General features: G+C 37.5%; 1 protein-coding gene across 1 annotated transcript; it reads left to right on the forward strand.

The window, feature by feature from the left end:
- Positions 1-556: 556 nt before the first annotated feature.
- gad1a (glutamate decarboxylase 1a) lies at positions 557-15,291 on the forward strand. Its single transcript, XM_026218637.1, has 17 exons — positions 557-709; positions 1,188-1,351; positions 2,497-2,556; positions 3,989-4,141; positions 5,222-5,464; positions 5,553-5,643; positions 7,847-7,959; positions 9,085-9,200; positions 11,833-11,912; positions 11,993-12,047; positions 12,711-12,827; positions 12,901-12,965; positions 13,212-13,290; positions 13,511-13,660; positions 14,504-14,611; positions 14,727-14,816; positions 14,948-15,291. Exons 2-17 carry the CDS (start codon positions 1,282-1,284, stop codon positions 15,119-15,121), a joined length of 1,764 nt encoding a protein of 587 aa, XP_026074422.1. The 5' UTR covers positions 557-709; positions 1,188-1,281; the 3' UTR covers positions 15,122-15,291.
- Positions 15,292-18,667: the final 3,376 nt, after the last annotated feature.

Genomic DNA, 18,667 nt, shown 5'->3' on the forward strand with positions numbered 1-18,667 from the left:
TAATATATATGCATGTGAAGCGCGTGAGAGTCTTACATTAACTGAACGCTTGCTGCCACCATGTGGATATCTTCTACAGCACCAGTCTGAACAGCATTCCCATTCGTGTCCAAGGACTAAAACTTCTCAAACAAGAGCTTCTCTTTTCAAGGTTAAGAAGATTGCTTGACCATAAGCATATAGGCTAACCCTTCAAATCTCGATGAGTATCTCGCTTATCGATGTTTATAACGAATAGTGTGTTCAAGCACAGGTGCTAAAACGCATTGTTGGACAAGCACTGTTGTCCTTGATGTTTGAAGGTCAGAATGACCCACACTCCTCTCACAAGCTCTTTTAAGATCTGGAGCAGCATGTAATGGGCAGTGCTGTGCGCTTCTGTCCTGTGTGGCTGTTGTGTCAAACTTGGAAAAAGTGTTTGTTCGTGACTTGCTTTTTTGTTTAGGCACAAAGTCCTGCGGGAACGTACCAGAGCTGCCGTAACGCTCGCGCCGATGCTTCTGCAGGAACGAGATCTGATTCTGTCAGAGGATTAACCACCGCGCGCAGAGCAGGAGCAGCTCATAAAACACTGTCTCTAGAAGGTCAATGGCTTTTTTCTGCTGATATTTGAGAGCTGGTTTTGGAGGAGTGAGGGCGCATCTGACGTCGAGGAAATTTAGTTGCGTGGAGATTTTGGATACTGTTGCACCCTCCGTTTTTTCACAAGGTAAGCGGTTTGCTGGACTTTTCAGTGTTTTGTTTTCTTTAAAAGAATAAACCTTTAGAGCATCGTTTTAGTTCACATGTATTATTTCAGTGTCTTAAAATACATTGACATATCGATCCAGTAGAATTTTCAGTAAAAACAAAATAAATAAAAAATAAATGAATTTTCATGAGTTTGTTTATTCACGGCTTATTTGACTTATCTGAGGATGTTAGCCTACAATAAATAATTTTAAGACTCGGCAACATGTGCGTAAACTCGGGGTGTCTTAAAGGTCCTTTAATGAAATTAATAGTTTCATTTTAAACCATATCCATTTAAATAATCTTTTATACAGAAGTGACTCTTTGATAAGGCTCTGTTCTGTTCTGTTTTCTTGCTGTTCTTATGGTTTTGTTTCCATAACAGCTTCTAACCCAAAGAACCTAATGTATCTGATCTATTTATTTATTTATTTATTTATTTTGAACTTCCCCAGTCTTCCCTCCAGTCAGCCTGACTTTTGTCTGCTGAATCAGGAGCAGTTTCTCTGAGAGTGACAGGCTGTTTGGAGTGAGGAGTTACTGGGGCTGATGGCGGCTTCCTCCTCCTCTGGCGGAGATCCGGGTCCCAACTCGACAAATTTATGGCCACCCTCCTCAAGTAGGTCCATCAACGATAAACCACTATTTCACTCCGGCAATTTGCTTTGTATCCAACGCTATTAATCTTGTCAGTGAGGCGGGAAAACGGCGCTCTCTTCATCACAGACAATTAGTGAAGACAAACGAGCAGTCATCGTTCATTTCAAACACATTTTTTGTCTTGCTAGATATAGATGCTAACAGGTAATGTGCATCCCACTGTTCTTTAAATGTAGCCTATAGTCTATAATTGAAATTAATTATATTTTTAATCATTTAAAATTAGCCGATTGTTATTATTATTATCCAGGACAATTTTCTAGCTTCAGTATTGTATTAAATATGCGATATATTTGTCGTCTCGTCGTAAAAAAAATTAAAAAAAATAAAAAATAAATAAAATCCGGGAACGAGTCTGTCTTTAGGCCTATACGTGCAATTAGGTGGAGTATACAATTTTAGGTATTCTAAATCAGCTCTAATACACGCACACAGCTTCGTCTATTACTTTCCGTACGACCGCAACAGAAACAATCTCTTCAGACATTAGACATGGTATAATGTGACTTCGTGTCGGCTTTGTTTGTATCTGCGGGCTCTGTTTTTATTTTAGTTTTTTAGATGAGCAGTTATAGATTTGAATACTTTATTTCTCATAGTTCTTTCTTATATTGCTTTTTAGAATTCTCCGAAGCCAAATTTTCATATTTATTTATTAACTTCCATTATTCGACTCTTGAAAGATTTTCGATATGAAGACTTTTAGAAACAAAACGTCAATCAATTCGTCATATACAATTTTAGCCATTTGTGACGATTAAATTAAGAAATATACAATTGCATCACAGATCAAAAAAAAAAAAAAAAAAATCATGCCACACCAGACATGGCAATTATTTACGTCACATCAAAATTGCAGCTGAAACAGAAGAAGATTGAATGCTCCCGAGATGAAGAGAGAAGAACGGGTCCGACAGAGATGATCCTGAGCTGCTGGTGAATGGTGCTGAACGCTCCAGATCAACCTCTCGTCCTGACTTGACCTGTATTAATGATAAAGTCTGTTCAGTTGCCACGCATTGATTTCATATTAGTAGAATATGAAGCACTATTATGGCATTATTTGCCAGATTACTTAGAGGTTTCGCCGTTTTCTCCCCGTAGACTCTGACTGGAGTGGAGTCGCTCATGGATGCACGAGGAAACTCGGAATGAAGATATGCGGTGAGTAAAAAATAAATAAATAAACCTGCCTCCTCTATAAGCAACTCAGTGAATGAGATGGAAGTGTTTCTCGGTTCGTAGGCCTGAAATGCAGAGCGAGCTGTCTTGATAACCACCAGGTCCTCTGGTGCATGAATATGAATTGCTACGACCAGACGTGTCTCTAAGCGCCCCCTTTTGGTGGTTTCTGCTGATCACCTAATTGACAGTCAACAGCACCAAAGCAATTTACCTCCATTATGGACCCATGAATGGAGGAGAAGACTAAAAATGCGTTTCTTTGTAAAGACATATTTAATGGGGCGAGTATTTGACTGTCTGGAGATGCACTGCAATAAATAGACTAGGCTACTGAAGAAGAAAAAACATCCTGAAAATGACAGAATTTGCTATTTTATAAAGAAAATCCCTTCGAAAAGTTACGGTTATTAAAGATAAAGAATAGCTTTAAGATTGTTTTATCCAGCGTATAGTTAAAATCTGGCGAAGAGGTGAGCAGATAAATCTATATTTGTCCCAATAAGAGAATTTGTGCTCAATGAAGATCTGTTAAAGCACAATCCGTCAAGCCTCTGTTTAGCCGTGATGGCGCAAGTTTACTGATAAGAGCTGCTTTCAGAAGAAATGCTCTTTCGTGAATTATTCATTCGCGATAAATCGGTTTATGGTTGTCTTTCATTAGATACAGACGAATGAGAATATTAATGTACATTTTAGAAAATAATTAGTCAATAATTCTGCCTATAAAATGACCATTTGCTTTGCTGAGTAAAAGAAAAAACAATTCAGTCTGAAAACGATTTAAACTATATTACTTAATTTGCAATATATTAATTTGGCATACTTGAAATGTAGCTGCCTTTGTCGGAGAACAGCGTTCATTTGATCCCATATCAGCTGAGGAAGATGAGGATGCGGACAGTGAGGAAGACGAAATGAAATAATCTGTAGTGGCGTTCATATGCAGATGCAAGCGAATGATGCTATAACTCCTCTGTAGTTAATGCAGTGTGATGAGATCTTAAATCTCTAGATCTTTTGTTAGGCTACCTACTATTGTTTCTTAACGAAAGCATGTGGCTACATAATTTTCATTAATGTATTTATTTATTTATTGTTATTTATGTGACATGTAACATGTATAACCCGCGGCGTCGGATCAGCACGCGCAGCGCGTCCCCGGCGCGCGCTCACGTCTGGGTCTCTGTGGTGGTGAGGGTTCATTGGTCATTTACAGTCCATCAAAATCGCTGTGTAACTGATGTCATGAGTGGTGTCCTCCCCCCAGAGATACACTCGAGTCGAGCCGCGAGAACACCCTCACTGCACCGGAGAGAAGTTTCAAGACATTTCGTCTGTGTTTAATTATTTGCAGTGATGTTTGGAAACGGAAGCCGCTCATTTCATTTTCCTTCTCTGTGTAATAATATAGGGTTTTTGCAGAAGAATAATAATGTTGACGACAAGACCCGAGTTGTCCGGTTTTTTAACGATCAGCAGCCCAAGAGCATTTTAACACGGGACAACGAGCGCGACGCTCGCTTCAGACGCGCAGAGACGGACTTCTCCAATCTGTATGCGCGAGGTGAGTGACGAGGGCTGCTGCTTTACTCTACAATCACTCATACTCGCTCTTTTTTTTTTCTTACTTTGACTTTCAATATAACTATTTCAAAATAACTTTTCTGGTTAATGCAAAATTGTTCATATTAATTAATTTATGCTTTTATAATTATAAAAATATAAAAATTAAAAAATAAATAAAAAAAATAAAATTATAAAAGTTCTTTTTTTAATATACATATTTATTCTAATAGTATGGATTTAATTGTTTTAGAATGAACAAAAAAGGTAAAAAAAAAATGTAATTCCAATGAAGGATTTGAATAGCAAAGCAGATTGTGTCTGTAGTACTCCAGTCTTCAGTGTCACATGATCTTTCAGAAATCATATGCTGATATGACTAATTTGAGACTAATATGCTGATTCGATTAATACTTAAAAAAATAAAAAATAAAATAAATAAAATAAAATAATAATAAAAAATATATATATATATATATATATATATATATATATATATATATATATATATATATATATATATATATATATATATAATTTAAAATATATATTTACAAAATTATTGTATGCATAGAAAGTCCAAATGAACAACATAAATATTTCCTAACATTATCTATTTACTGTCCCTTTTGGTGATTTTAATGCATCCTTGGCTAATGTTAATCCTTCATTAATATATATATATATATATATATATATATATATATATATATATATATATATATATATATATATATATATATATATATATATATATATATATATATAATTAAAAAAACTCACCACCAGCGGTAATGTATCATGTATCTTTGCCATCATGGGAATAAATTTCAAAATATATTCAAATTGAAAATTGTAATTTTAAATTATAATAATATTTCATATTATTAACGTTTTTACTGTATTTTGGACAAATAAATGCAGCCTTGGTGAGCAGAAGATACTTCTTTTAAAAACATCAAAGAAAAATCCTAATTATTCCAAGCATGTGTAAATGACATTTTTATATGAATGAAGGAAACTGTCATAACAAACAGCAATTTGACTGACTGATAAAACGGTGTAACAAAATTGGTCACAGATCTGCTTCCTGCTAAAAACGGTGAGGAGTATACGATGCAGTTCCTGCTGGAGGTGGTGGACATCCTCACTAACTATGTGTGCAAGACCTTCGACAGATCCACAAAAGTGCTGGACTTCCATCATCCGCACCAGCTGCTGGAGGGAATGGAGGGCTTCAACTTAGATCTGTGTGATGAGCCCGAGAGCCTGGAGCAGATCCTGGTGGACTGCAGGGACACGCTCAAATACGGCGTCCGCACAGGTGACCCATACCAGTCTTCAAGAGCATTACAGTAACACCTGCATATTCAGCTGTGTGTGTCTGATTTCCGTTCCTCCTGTCTCTGCAGGTCACCCAAGGTTTTTTAACCAGCTGTCTTCAGGTCTAGACATCATTGGTTTAGCTGGAGAGTGGCTGACCTCTACTGCCAACACCAACATGTGAGTTCAGCCTGCGGTGACTGGTATTTACTTGTGTTTATCAGCTGAGAGTAACACACATCAGCTCTCATCAGAAAAGCTCAGTCTGCGGATGAACGTGGCCAGAATGAGGAGTAACACTTCATTGGTCAAGACTAATTTGCAGCTACACACCGAGACACAGTGCCAGCTGAGACTCCATCCACACCTCCACCCCCATGTCCCTTCCATTCATTCATCTGTCCATCCAAGCCATTTGTCTGTTCATCCTAAACGTAGACTGGTGAGTAATATTTGATATTGAGAATGCAAAAAATTTGAATTACAGTAGTATTACATATAAGAGCAAAACAAACCACGCTTTTTAAAAGAAAATGTATTTATTTGTGCACAATTCTTATTTGTGCATTGTGAATGGTTGCCATTGCATTGCTATGCTGTTGTAGGCATTTAAATGTGTGGCTATGCAACTGTAGGTCGTTGTGATTACTGACAGTCAAAAAACCCCAAATCCCAAAGTCTCTAATATGGCTCTGGCTAAGTACAAGTGAGTTTTTTGTTATTGTATGGCAGGTCAAAAATGGATTGGTTTACTTATAATATTAATATCGCACCTCTTAACAAAATGTGAGGTATCATATATGCCTGTAGTAAAAATGATGAGGGAGGAGCTACACACAAAAATGATGCTGTATAAAGTTTGAGTAGTAATAATAGTGATGATTGTCTTAGTAAGCATCACTAAAAAGCTGTTATAGTCATAATATCTTTTATTTATTTATTCATTTATATATTTGAAATAGGAAAGTTACTAAAAATGTTTTTTTTTTTATGGTTCATACATGATATAGGAGAATATGAAGGTCATATTTAAGGAGGAAAAATATGCAATTTGGTGTAGATGCCGGTATTCATGTGAAAAAAAAAATTAACTCTAACCATGCCAGTGCTTTAAAAAATTAAATGGCTGTGTGATCTGGTCAAATGACTCTGATGTCAGATTATAAAACTAAAAGGAAGCCTAATTCTGCTCTAGGTATTTTTATGGGTCTATTGGGATCTTCTTCATTTATATAAGGACAACAGCAGTGAGTCCCCTGGTTCTGATTGACCTCTGAGGCTCAGAGATTTTATGACGTCTTTCACAGTCCATGCCCAAATTCTCCTTTGATCAATAAAAGATTTACTCCACATCCTCAGATTTACTCCCCTCATTCCCAAATGACTGATCCTCTGGATTTCATGGGGCTGTTTAACATCTATAATGGCTAACAGACAGTTTTATGGTAGAACTGATGGTGTCATAAAAACAGCAAATTAACACTTTTAGGAAATGACATCAAATGTGATCATGAGCTCTTGTTCACCTCGTAAATTTCTTAAAAGTGAGCATATACAGAAGTATACACAGGGATAGTCACACTTTTTGTTTCTGTCCTTAATATCCCTATAATAAAATCCCTAAATGAACATTTGTCTGTCCTTAATATCCCGTTTGAAGAGATATTGAAATTTTCACCATTATTGTCCAAAAAAAAAAAAAACTTTATTCAACCTAAAAAGAAAAATAAATAATTATGAAGCACAATACAACTATTTTTTTTTATTTTATAAAAAATAATCAAGAAAGGTATTTTTCAAACTGGTGCAATTTATTTTATAAAGTTATTTTCTTTTTTAATTAATAAAAAAAAAAAAATCTACTTTTAAAACTACCTTATTGTCTGAATGTAGAATGTGGTTTTATTGCATTTACCCAAAAGCTATTACAAAAATGTAATGGAATTTACATTTTTTGAAAGACGTGAAATTTTTTTTTAGTTTCAATCTAGATGTTTTAACAATAATATAAAACTTTTGCCTCTAACTCGTGTGACAACTAGCCCCGGTCTCCTCGACAGTATATGATTTCATCTTCTCATGTTTGCACGCTCATGCTGTCTCTAAATTCTCTGTCAGTACTGTGTATATAGATTAGACAGAACTGCATGAGCACTTGACATTTGCATGAACTAATGAGCTGCTCATCATTACTAATCACCGTGGATGATTATTGACAGGCTATAATAGGTTGAAGATGAATCCAGTGGGGTTCATCCCATCACAATGATTCTGGGATGGATGGAACAGACTGACATAAATACAGATAGTGAATTACCTCCTGCTGTCAGGACACTCATTAATGTGGGACGAGTAGTAACGAGGTGTGTGTGTGTGTTTACAGGTTTACATATGAGATTGCACCCGTGTTTGTACTGATGGAACAGCTCACCCTGAAGAAAATGCGAGAGATCATTGGCTGGCCGAATGGAGAGGGCGATGGCATTTTCTCACCAGGTGTGAATAATGAAGAAATCTAGATTAAGTGGTGATGTTTAATATAGCACACCATTGGCTGGTGTTTTCATCGGTGCACTGATTCACAAACAAACAAAAAATGACAACCTGTGGCTGCCTACACTAGGCTGTTGAAAGCCCGACATATGAAATAATAGTGAAACATTTTTTTTTGTTTTTTATGAAACCGCATATTGAACAAAATAAAATAAAACTGCATATGTGTTCAATTATGACACATCAGGCTTTTGTGGCTCGTATAGTATGATATCGGAGAATTTGAAGCTCGCACAGAAGAAAAAACACCAATATATATATATATATATATATATTTTTTTTTTATTTTTTTTTTTTTTAGAGGCCCGAACAGGACAAAAATATGCAATTTGGTGCAGTCAGTGATATTTATATGGCCATTTATATTTACATTTACATTTACATTTATTCATTTAGCAGACGGTTTTATCCAAAGCGACTTACAGATGAAGACAGTGGAAGCAATCAAAAACAACAAAAAGAGCAATGCTAAGTGCTATAACAAGTCTCAGTTAGGTTAACACAGTACACGTAGGATGGGTTTTTAACTTATATAATAAATAAAAAGAAAACAGATAGAATTAAAAAAAAAAGAATAGAGCAAGCTAGTTAGAGGTCTTTACACATACACACACACACACATACATATACAATTGCATAATAAATGAAAAGAAAATAGAATACAAAAAGATTAGAAAGGTAGTTAGATTTTTTAAAGAATAGAATTAGAATAGTGAGTGTTAAAGTTAGAGGGTCAAATAAAGATGGAAGAGATGTGTTTTAAGCCGATTCTAGAAGATGGCTAAGGACTCAGCTGCTCGGATTGAGTTGGGGAGTTCATTCCACCAGAAGGGAACATTTAATTTAAAAGTCCGTAAAAGTGACTTTGTGCTTCTTTGGGATGGCACAATCAAGCGACGTTCACTTGCAGAAAACAAGTGAACTTTATATAAACAAGAAGGCATGTAGTAGATTGTGTGCAACAGCTTTGAAAAAGGCCTTAGAAATGTGTGCATCATATATGATGTAGTAAGCTTTATATGTTTAATTTCAGACCTATTAAATGAAGTGAAATGTTTGTCCTTGCAGGAGGGGCGATCTCAAACATGTACAGCGTGATGGTGGCACGGTACAAACACTACCCTGAGGTTAAAATCAAAGGCATGGCAGCGGCTCCCAGACTGGTGCTGTTCACCTCAGAACATGTAAGTCATTTACTCGCTCTTTCTTCACTCTCTTTCTTCTCTTGCCTTCAGTGTAAATATATAGTATAAAACAGTAGCGTAGCCAGAAAAGAGAGGGTGTGCATATGAAAATCTGGGTGTGCCACATTTATTGTCAGATTACTGTGCAAAATTATGGGATAGTATTTTTGTCGCACTGCTTCTGTCCAACCATACTCCTAGTGGTAATTTGGTCGTGTCAAAATGTAGTTAATTGTTAAATGTAATAATTTTCTTCCAAACACAATAATTTTGAACTTCTGGTACGAGACTTGGACATTTCCAATCTGGCAACACTGTCTGTTGATGTTGGGCCCTGGGAGGGAGAAACATCCTCATCAGGTGTAACGTTAAGGCCTTGTGTCCGGCTGTCCATCAAGCCAAAAAAAAATTAAGAAAGAAGCTCTCCGACATATTGCTAGCTAGCAATGTGCAATCAAAAATGATCTGTTTATATCATAGACTTTTGGGGTCACAGTCAGCAGCTGTTTGCTGATTGGTTGGCAGTCCAAATGTCGGCAGATATATTTTAACAAAAATAATTTAAAATGTAAATTAAATTGTAACGTTTTTAGCATTATTGCACCATACATTGGATTCTTATTTCTGTGCCCCTGAGAGTATGATTTAGAATGTTCAGTGGCGTCACAGAACTGCCAGAGTCAAACAGCTTTCGTGCTTTGGCTGGCACTGAGCCAGAGACGGACGCGCTCAGTGCATAATGTTTATTTTAGGTTTCATACATTTAAATGTACATAATCACTAGTAAAACAATACATTGGTAGTTTGTAAAATACACACTAATGTCTATGGAAGCAGCAAAAACTATCTAATCAAATGTAATTTGCAGAGAATTACAGTGTTTTATTCATATATCAGACACACATAGCAGAACAATAAAGTTTACTCTGTTTTTCGTCCAGTTCAACAGCCACTTACTTTTATGTATTTCGGGAGAAACTGGGGAATTCAAGTGCTGTAACGTTACATTAAATCCGGCTGACAGGACTCTGAACTGCAGCGCTCATCTCGTTATAGATCAAGATAATTTATAAAAGTTTTTAAACAAAGAATTGGAATATCAGATAGTTTACATGGTAAGCAAGTCTGTGTATATATTTTAATAAAAAATGAAAAACGAAATAAAACGAATACCGATACATCTGTTAGTGGCTGTGGTGTGTCACGTGACAATCATGATGCGTCGCCATGGAAACAAGGGGTCAGTTAAAATATTTGTAATCTACGCGGGAAAGGGTTGATTTTAAAAATATATATTTATTTTTTAAGTAATCAATAATAGCCCAAGTTTGGTAAACATTTTTTATTGAGACTATAAAAAATAATTCTGCTTCTATTTTTAGGTGTGCCAGCTGCCACTGTGGGTGGCACAGGCACACCCTGGCACACCCGTGCCTACGCCACTGGTATAAAACCACAGAGGGAGTGTGCTGGATGTGAGGGGTCCAGAGTGATTTTGCCAGCCCCTTTGCTCACTCTGGATAAGTACAGTTCTTGGAGAGAAGGGAGGGTTGTAACGATGATTCTCTCAGTAATCCGGACTACCCTCTGTAGTCTTCTGAGGTCAGATTTAGAAGCTGAGCTGAACCAGACAGTTAGTAAAGTGCAGAGGATGGATTCAGTGATGGTGGAGTAGAACTGTTTCAGCAGCTCCTGTGGCAGGTTAAACTACCTCAGCTGGCGAAGGAAGTACAACCTCTTCTTGGCCTTTTTCACAATAGAGTCAATGTGAATGTCCCACTTCAGGTCCTGAGAGATAGTGGTGCCCAGGAACCTGAATGACTCCACTGCAGTCACAGTGCTGTTCATGATGGTGAGTGGGAGGAGTGCAGGGGGGTTTCTCCTGAAGTCCACAATCATCTCCACCGTTTTGAGCGTGTTAAGCTCCAGGTTGTTGAGAGTGCACCAGACAGTCAGCTCTTTAACCTCCTGTCTGTAAGCATACTCTTCACTATCCTGAATGAGGCCGATGAGTGTGGTGTCGTCTGGAAACTTCAGGAGCTTGATGTCCTTAGATGTGCAATCATCAGTGTACAGGGAGAATAGCAGTGGGGAGAGAACGCAGCCCTGGGGGGCTCCGGTGCTGATTGTATGGGTGCTGGATGTGAGTTTTCCCAGCCTCACTAGCTGCTGCCTGTCTGTCAGGAAACTGGTGATCCACTGACAGACGGAGGTAGTTTGGGCAGGTGGAGGTTTGGGATGATGGTATTAAAAGCTGAGCTGAAATCCACAAACAGGATCCTCACATAAGTCCCTGGTCTGTCTAGATGTTGCAGAACATGATACAGTCCCATGTTTACTGCATCATCCACAGATCTGTTTGCTTTGTAGGCAAACTGAAGAGGATCCAGCAAGAGTCCAGTAATGTCCTTCAGATGGGCCTGCACCAGTTTTTCAACAGATGAATATAACCTGGTGTGATATGACTTGATGCACCATATTTAAATGTATCCAAATGCAAATGAAACGTGAGAGCTAAGCTCTAAGATGGTGTGTCTTTATGGGTCTTGTCTTTCCATTTTGAAGACTTGAATGTAAATAAAAATGCACAAACCTCCGTACACTTACATGTCTGTTATAATGTTGTTCCCAGAGTCACTACTCTATAAAGAAGGCCAGTGCAGTGCTGGGTTTCGGCACAGAGAATCTGATCTTGCTGAGGACAGATGAGAGGTAAGTGGAAACTCTCTGTGTCTGTGCTGTGTGTTTGTGGACTGTCTCATCAACAAGAGTCATTTGCATGTCTTTGTTAGAGGTAGAGTGATTCCGGCTGATCTGGAGACCAAAGTCATTGATGCCAAACAGAAGGTGAGTCTCTAGTGCACAAGAATAAACTCTTCACCTCTAACCAAAAGACTTCAACATTATATGAGACTATTGAGATTTGATTGCTGCCCATCCTTTTATAAAGTTATATTCCAGTCTTTATTTTTCTGTCACAACCATGTAAAAACCTTTATGCACTGTCATTTTCTCACAATAAGCAACGATTAAGAAAATAATGCATAATCATATGTTTGTCTGTTTTTGTCTTTTTATCTATTTGTCTATTTGTAAAGAACAATTACAAACTGCTTAAGAAAATACAAACTGGACATATCTGCTTTTACACCTTTGATTCCTTGCACTGCAGACTTTGTTTGTAAGCACATTTGGACTTCTAAAGTTAAACCTGTATTGAAACTGGAACATTCCTTTGATAACACTTTTTTAAAAATGTAGTTGTGTAGTTGATTAATAAACATGAATGATGTATCTAAAAGACACCAGAACATAGTATCTCAGTACTGGCCCATTAAGATGCTGAGCATAACATGGGGTTCATTTAAATAAACGGAGTTCCTTTACGCCCATATTTGTTTCAGAAGCATTTCATTTCAGTTTAGTTTGAAAGATTTAGTATTGATCATCTCTGATTTTCCTTGTGCATGTTATCTGGTAAAATGGTTTTGTTGTGTCTCTGCTGTCCAGGGGTTTGTGCCAGTGTTTGTGAACGCTACAGCTGGATCTACAGTGTATGGCGCCTTTGATCCAATCAATGAGATCGCTGACATCTGTGAGAAATACAACATGTGGCTACATGTGGATGTACGTTTGTGATCATTTCATTATTCACTTTAGCAGACATATTTTGGAACTGATCTGTGGAATTTTTTTGAAGGGAGCGTGGGGTGGAGGTTTGCTGATGTCCAGAAAACACAGACACAAACTGAATGGCATTGAGAGGTATGATACATTACGCACCAGGGGGAAAAGGGACTCTTAAAAGTCTATTTTAAAAAATAGTACATGCATATTTTATTAATGGAATTAAATACTTAGAGTAAACTTGCATGACCCACTTAAGACTCTTTAACGAAGTTCAAATTTCTAATGTTATAATGGTTGCTATGCCCCTGCTAATCACATAATCTGTGTTATTGACCAACTAAACATGTGAACAGCATGTTCTGATCAGTGTTGTTTCTCCAGAGCAAACTCTGTCACATGGAACCCACACAAGATGATGGGCGTTCCACTGCAGTGCTCTGCCATTCTGGTCCGAGAGAAGGTAAGAGAGAAAGGGAGAAATGGTGCATTAGAGTAAATGAGTCTGAATAGTAATGGAACTAAGTGAAATTCAGTGATAGAATACAAAGAAAGCTGAGTGAGGACAAGAAGCATAGAGACAAAGAATCAAAAGAGAGATAAATAGCTGCTATCTGAGTTTGACGTTATTATGTTCATATCCTGTCAGTGTTCCTGCTTTCTCACTGTGTGTGTGTTTCCAGGGTCTTCTTCAGGGCTGCAACTCCATGTGTGCTGGTTATCTCTTTCAGCCGGATAAGCAGTATGATGTTACCTATGACACAGGGGACAAAGCCATACAGTGTGGCCGCCATGTAGACATCTTCAAATTCTGGCTCATGTGGAAGTCAAAGGTATGTGTTCACATCCATGAGATCAGAACCTCTGCGTTTGATAATGTGATACTCATGAATGAATCAAACGCAGAATGCAAAAATCATGTTTTTAATGGACTGATGGAATCAGTCAATAGATGAACAGCTGGAATTAATGATGGATGTATGAGTGGATGGATGAACAGATGAGTTAATGAACCAATGGGATGGATGATGGATAAATGTGTGGACCGAGGGATGGATGGATTTATGAACAGGTGGGTGGATTGATGGGTAATGGTTGGATGGAAGAATGGGTGGGGGATGGATGGATGGGGGGATGAACAGTTGGTTGGTTGGATGGATGGATGGTGGATTGGACGGATGTTGGATTGATGAACAGTTGAATGGATGATGAACAGTGTAAATTGGATGAAGGGGTGGAAGATGGATGAATAGTTGGAATAAATGACAGAGTTATGGGTGGATTAATGGATTAACTGTTGGGATGGATGATGGATAAATGGGTGGGTGGGTGGATGGATGGATGATGGGTGGATGCATAGATGGATGACGGATAAATGGGTGTATGGATCGATGATGAATAAATGGATGGGTGGATGGATGATGGATAAATGGGTGGAAAGATGATGGTTAAAGTGGTGGGTGGATTAATGGATGGATGAATGGATGGAAGAATGGGTGGGTGGGTGGCTGGATGGTTGGACAAATGGGTGGATAGCAAGATGGATGTTTGGTTGGATGAATAGATGGCGAATGTATATTTACTGTATTGTCATGTGTAGAATTAATGTCAATCCAACACATAGATGTCTGTGTAGAATATGAGCTGTAATGTTATGCATCTGTCATCTTTAACAGGGCACTATAGGCTTTGAGAAGCACATTGACAGATGTCTGGAGCTGTCTGAGTATCTCTACCACAAGATAAAGAGCCGAGAAGGATATGAGATGGTGTTTCAAGGGGAGGTTAGTGAAAGCAATCACAACAGAGTTTACCAGGCTTAATCACATACTCTAGTACTATTCAGAGTCAAGGTTTCTTTCATAACTTTTAAATGCTGCCCTTCTATCTGTTTCTTAGCCGCAGCACACCAATGTGTGTTTCTGGTACATTCCTCCAAACCTGCGGCTCCTGCCAGATGGAGAGGAGAGAAGACAAAGGCTTCATAGGGTGAGACGATACTCAAACTCACTCCTTCTCAGTCTACATAAGTTGCTCTACAAATGTGTACGGCACATATTTCAACGCTCACTTTATTCGGCCAGGTTACCTTAAGCTTCTATCCTGTGACTTCTATCTAGGTTGCCCCCAAGATCAAGGCAATGATGATGGAGTGTGGGACAACAATGGTGGGCTATCAGCCTCAAGGTGACAAGGTCAACTTCTTCAGGATGGTTATCTCTAATCCAGCTGTAACCAGATCTGACATTGACTTCCTGATCGATGAGATAGAAAGACTGGGACAGGATTTATAGAGCACACAGGTTGGAAATTCAGTAGATGTTAGTACATTCTGTACTAAGTATTGGAAATGGAGAAGACATTTTGAAGTATTGTATCAGCTGGACATTCCGGAATATTAAACTGATGAGGTGTTCTAGAATGTTCCACTAGGAAACTGGACGTGTGGAATACAGAGGTGGTGAGATCTTCAAGCTATGATTTCATAAAGGATCAGACTTCCTCCTATGACATTATATGTCTTCTCCTCTACCCTTCTCCATGTTCTCTTGTCTCATGTCTATTGTGTTCTGTTCTTTCTTTGACATTGACAATAATGTTCAGTTTCTTGGTTATTGGTTAACTACATTCATAATATGAAATGACATTGAAAAATACTTAAAGCAATTACTAATCTTAATGTTTATTCAAAAATGTAAAGGTTCACTTTTTTTCTTTAAAACCCAGATATCTTGCCCCATGGACATCTGTTGCAAGTACGTTAATTCAAACACAATATTTTTTTTAGAAACTAAGCATCAAATCCAAATTGTTTAATGTGGAAATGGAGCACAACTTTTGAACATTTAGTGAACATTATCTTTAAAATCTAGAACTGAACTTGAATTCACAAGACATGGAACAAAATGACATTCACATTTGTAACACCCTGCAACATTATATGGCCAGAAGTATGTGAACATCTCATTCTAATCAATGGGTTTTGTTTTATCAGTTACTCCAGTGAACACAATGTCAATGCTACACCATAATGTTCATCTACAGAACTGGCGGTGCCCAAAAACAGGGTCTGGTTTACAAAGTCTGGTGGGGAAGACCTTGACTGTCACCAGACCCTCTCACCCGACATCAGTGCCTTTGGCCATGTAGTGCATCTAACTTTGTCTAACTTAAGATACTAACCATAGTGCAATGAATGCTGTTGTTGAGATTTAGTCACTAGTATATAAAATAGGGGGAAAACAAAACTTTTTAGGAGAAAAGCACATCAACGTCACAGCGATGATCCCCCTGAGAGAGGGAAATGTATTTTATTAGAAGCTAGATTTGTAGTATTAGTAATTAGATTTAAGTTCTTCAGTAGCCCAAACACAACAAACTATGCTAAATCAACAAACTATGCTAATATTTTGTGTATGCTATGCTTACCTCAGTCTGCACAGTAGATGCAAAGCTAATGATCTCTAGATTAAAGCGCCTGAGTGTTAAATGATGTGCATTTTAACTGGCTTGCAGTATGTGCAATAGTCCTGTTCACTGTCACCAGTAGAAATAAACAACAACATCAACAAATTGATTTATTTTGTGTGTATTTATAAAGAAGGGACTGATGGTTGTCATGTATTATAACTGTCATTTCTTGCCAAAATATGAGTTCATCATGTTGATCCACTGGTGAGCAAGTGATGTAAAGTTACATTTCTCCAAGTGTGTTCAGATGAAGAAACATCTCATCTATATCTCGGATGGCCTGAGAATGAGTTAATTTTCCTTGAATGTCTCAGATCAGAAATAAATGCTGTTATAATAGTTTTCTCTGAAAAAAAAAACAAAACAAAAAAAAAAAACGGTGGTCAGTGCAGCATTAAAGCACTGTAGTGAGCTCATCATTCATTGTAATGCATGGACTCCATATATAAGCTGTTGAATTTTCATGTTCCAGCCCATTTCACAGGGATTATCTCTGCATTTCACAGGCATTGGGTATAATGTTGAGACGCAGCTGCAGCATTAAATGCAACTCTCTAATCGAAATGCAATCACTACAAAACGCACCATTACCTTACCCAAAAACCTTTTTGTGGCAGATTTCAGACAGATTTTCAAGAAAGCCCTTTGCTGTAGATGAAAGTGATTTGCCTGAGGACTGGGTTTTCTCCGGATCTCATCCAGCCTCTCTTTCCTCCGTGTCCCCTGTCACTCCTTGTTTCTCACATTAATAGGAGTTTTACTGAGTGATCACAGCAGTGACGTGTTACCAGTCCTCTGTGGGAGCAGGTTTGCACATTATTTATGTGTTTAAAGATATTTGTCAGAAAAGCCACCAGGGCTTGTTCCCTTTCACAAGCAAAGGCAGCCTGTGGGGAGCTAATTTCAGCATTCTGCTGCCTGAACACATTTATCTGGGTTAAGGTAATGCGGGAGAAAGGTATATTTCTTTCTTCTTTTTTTTCATTTCAAGATGAGTTTCTTCCTGCTGCATGAAACAGTGTGATTTCTGGAATTTCAGAAGTAATGGAAAAGCATTACACTTTAAAAGGAAAGATATATTATTTGCTAAATTGCTTTGTTCCTCTTTGATTCTTTGGACAAAAGCATCTGCTAAATGAATTAATGCAAAAGTTTTTTTTTGTTTACAGTGATGCCATAAAAAACCATAAAGGTTTATTGTTTAGATGTGCATGTAACTTCAAAAAACTCTTTATTAATAATCTTTTATTAAAACTCTTTATTTATCTACAGTTCCCTTTCTGTTTGAGATTCTGCGCTGATACACCTGTAAATGTTAATTTCCCATAATGTCAAATGGAAGAACAAAAACTAATATCCATTCCATTAGTTTTTCAAATTGGTGTGTTTCACCGGGATGTAAAGAAATATAGAGCTGAGTATCATCAGCATAACAGTGAAAGCTAACACCATGTTTCCTGATGATATCTCCCAAGGGTAACATATAAAGCGTGAAGAGTAGCGGCCCTAGTACTGAGCCTTGAGGTACTCCATACTGCACTTGTGATCGATATGATACATATTCATTCACTGCTACGAATTGATGGCGGCCATATAAGTACGATTTAAACCATGCCAATGCTCTTCCATTAATGCCAACAAAGTGTTCAAGTCTATGCAAAAGAATGTCGTGGTCAATTGTGTCAAACGCAGCACTAAGATCCAATAAAACTAATAGAGAGATACAACCACGATCAGATGATAAGAGCAGATCATTTGTTACTCTAAGGAGAGCAGTCTCAGTACTATGATACGGTCTAAATCCTGACTGGAAATCCTCACATATACCATTTTTTCTCTTAGAAGGAATATAATTGTGAGGATACCACCTTTTCTAGTATCTTGGACTGAAAAGGGAAATTCGAGATTGGTCTATAATTAACTAGTTCTTTCTAGAATTACAAACCTCTCAGATGTTCTAGAATGTTCCACTAGGAAACTGGACGTGTGGAATGCAGAGGTGGTGAGATCTTCAAGCTATGATTTCATAATGAAGGATCAGACTTCCTCCTATGACATTATATGTCTTCTCCTCTACCCTTCTCCATGTTCTCTTGTCTCATGTCGATTGTGTTCTGTTCTTTCTTTGACATCGACAATAATGTTCAGTTTCTTAACATTGGTTAACTACATTCATAACATGAAATGACATTGAAAAATACTTAAAGCAATTACTAATCTTAATGTTTATTCAAAAATGTAAAGGTTCACTTTTTTTCTTTAAAACCCAGATATCTTGCCCCATGGACATCTGTTGCAAGTACGTTAATTCAAACACAATATTTTTTTTAGAAACTAAGCATCAAATCCAAATTGTTTAATGTGGAAAT

This window comes from Carassius auratus, chromosome 34, assembly GCF_003368295.1.
Source record: "Carassius auratus strain Wakin chromosome 34, ASM336829v1, whole genome shotgun sequence".
Lineage (NCBI taxonomy): Eukaryota > Metazoa > Chordata > Actinopteri > Cypriniformes > Cyprinidae > Carassius > Carassius auratus.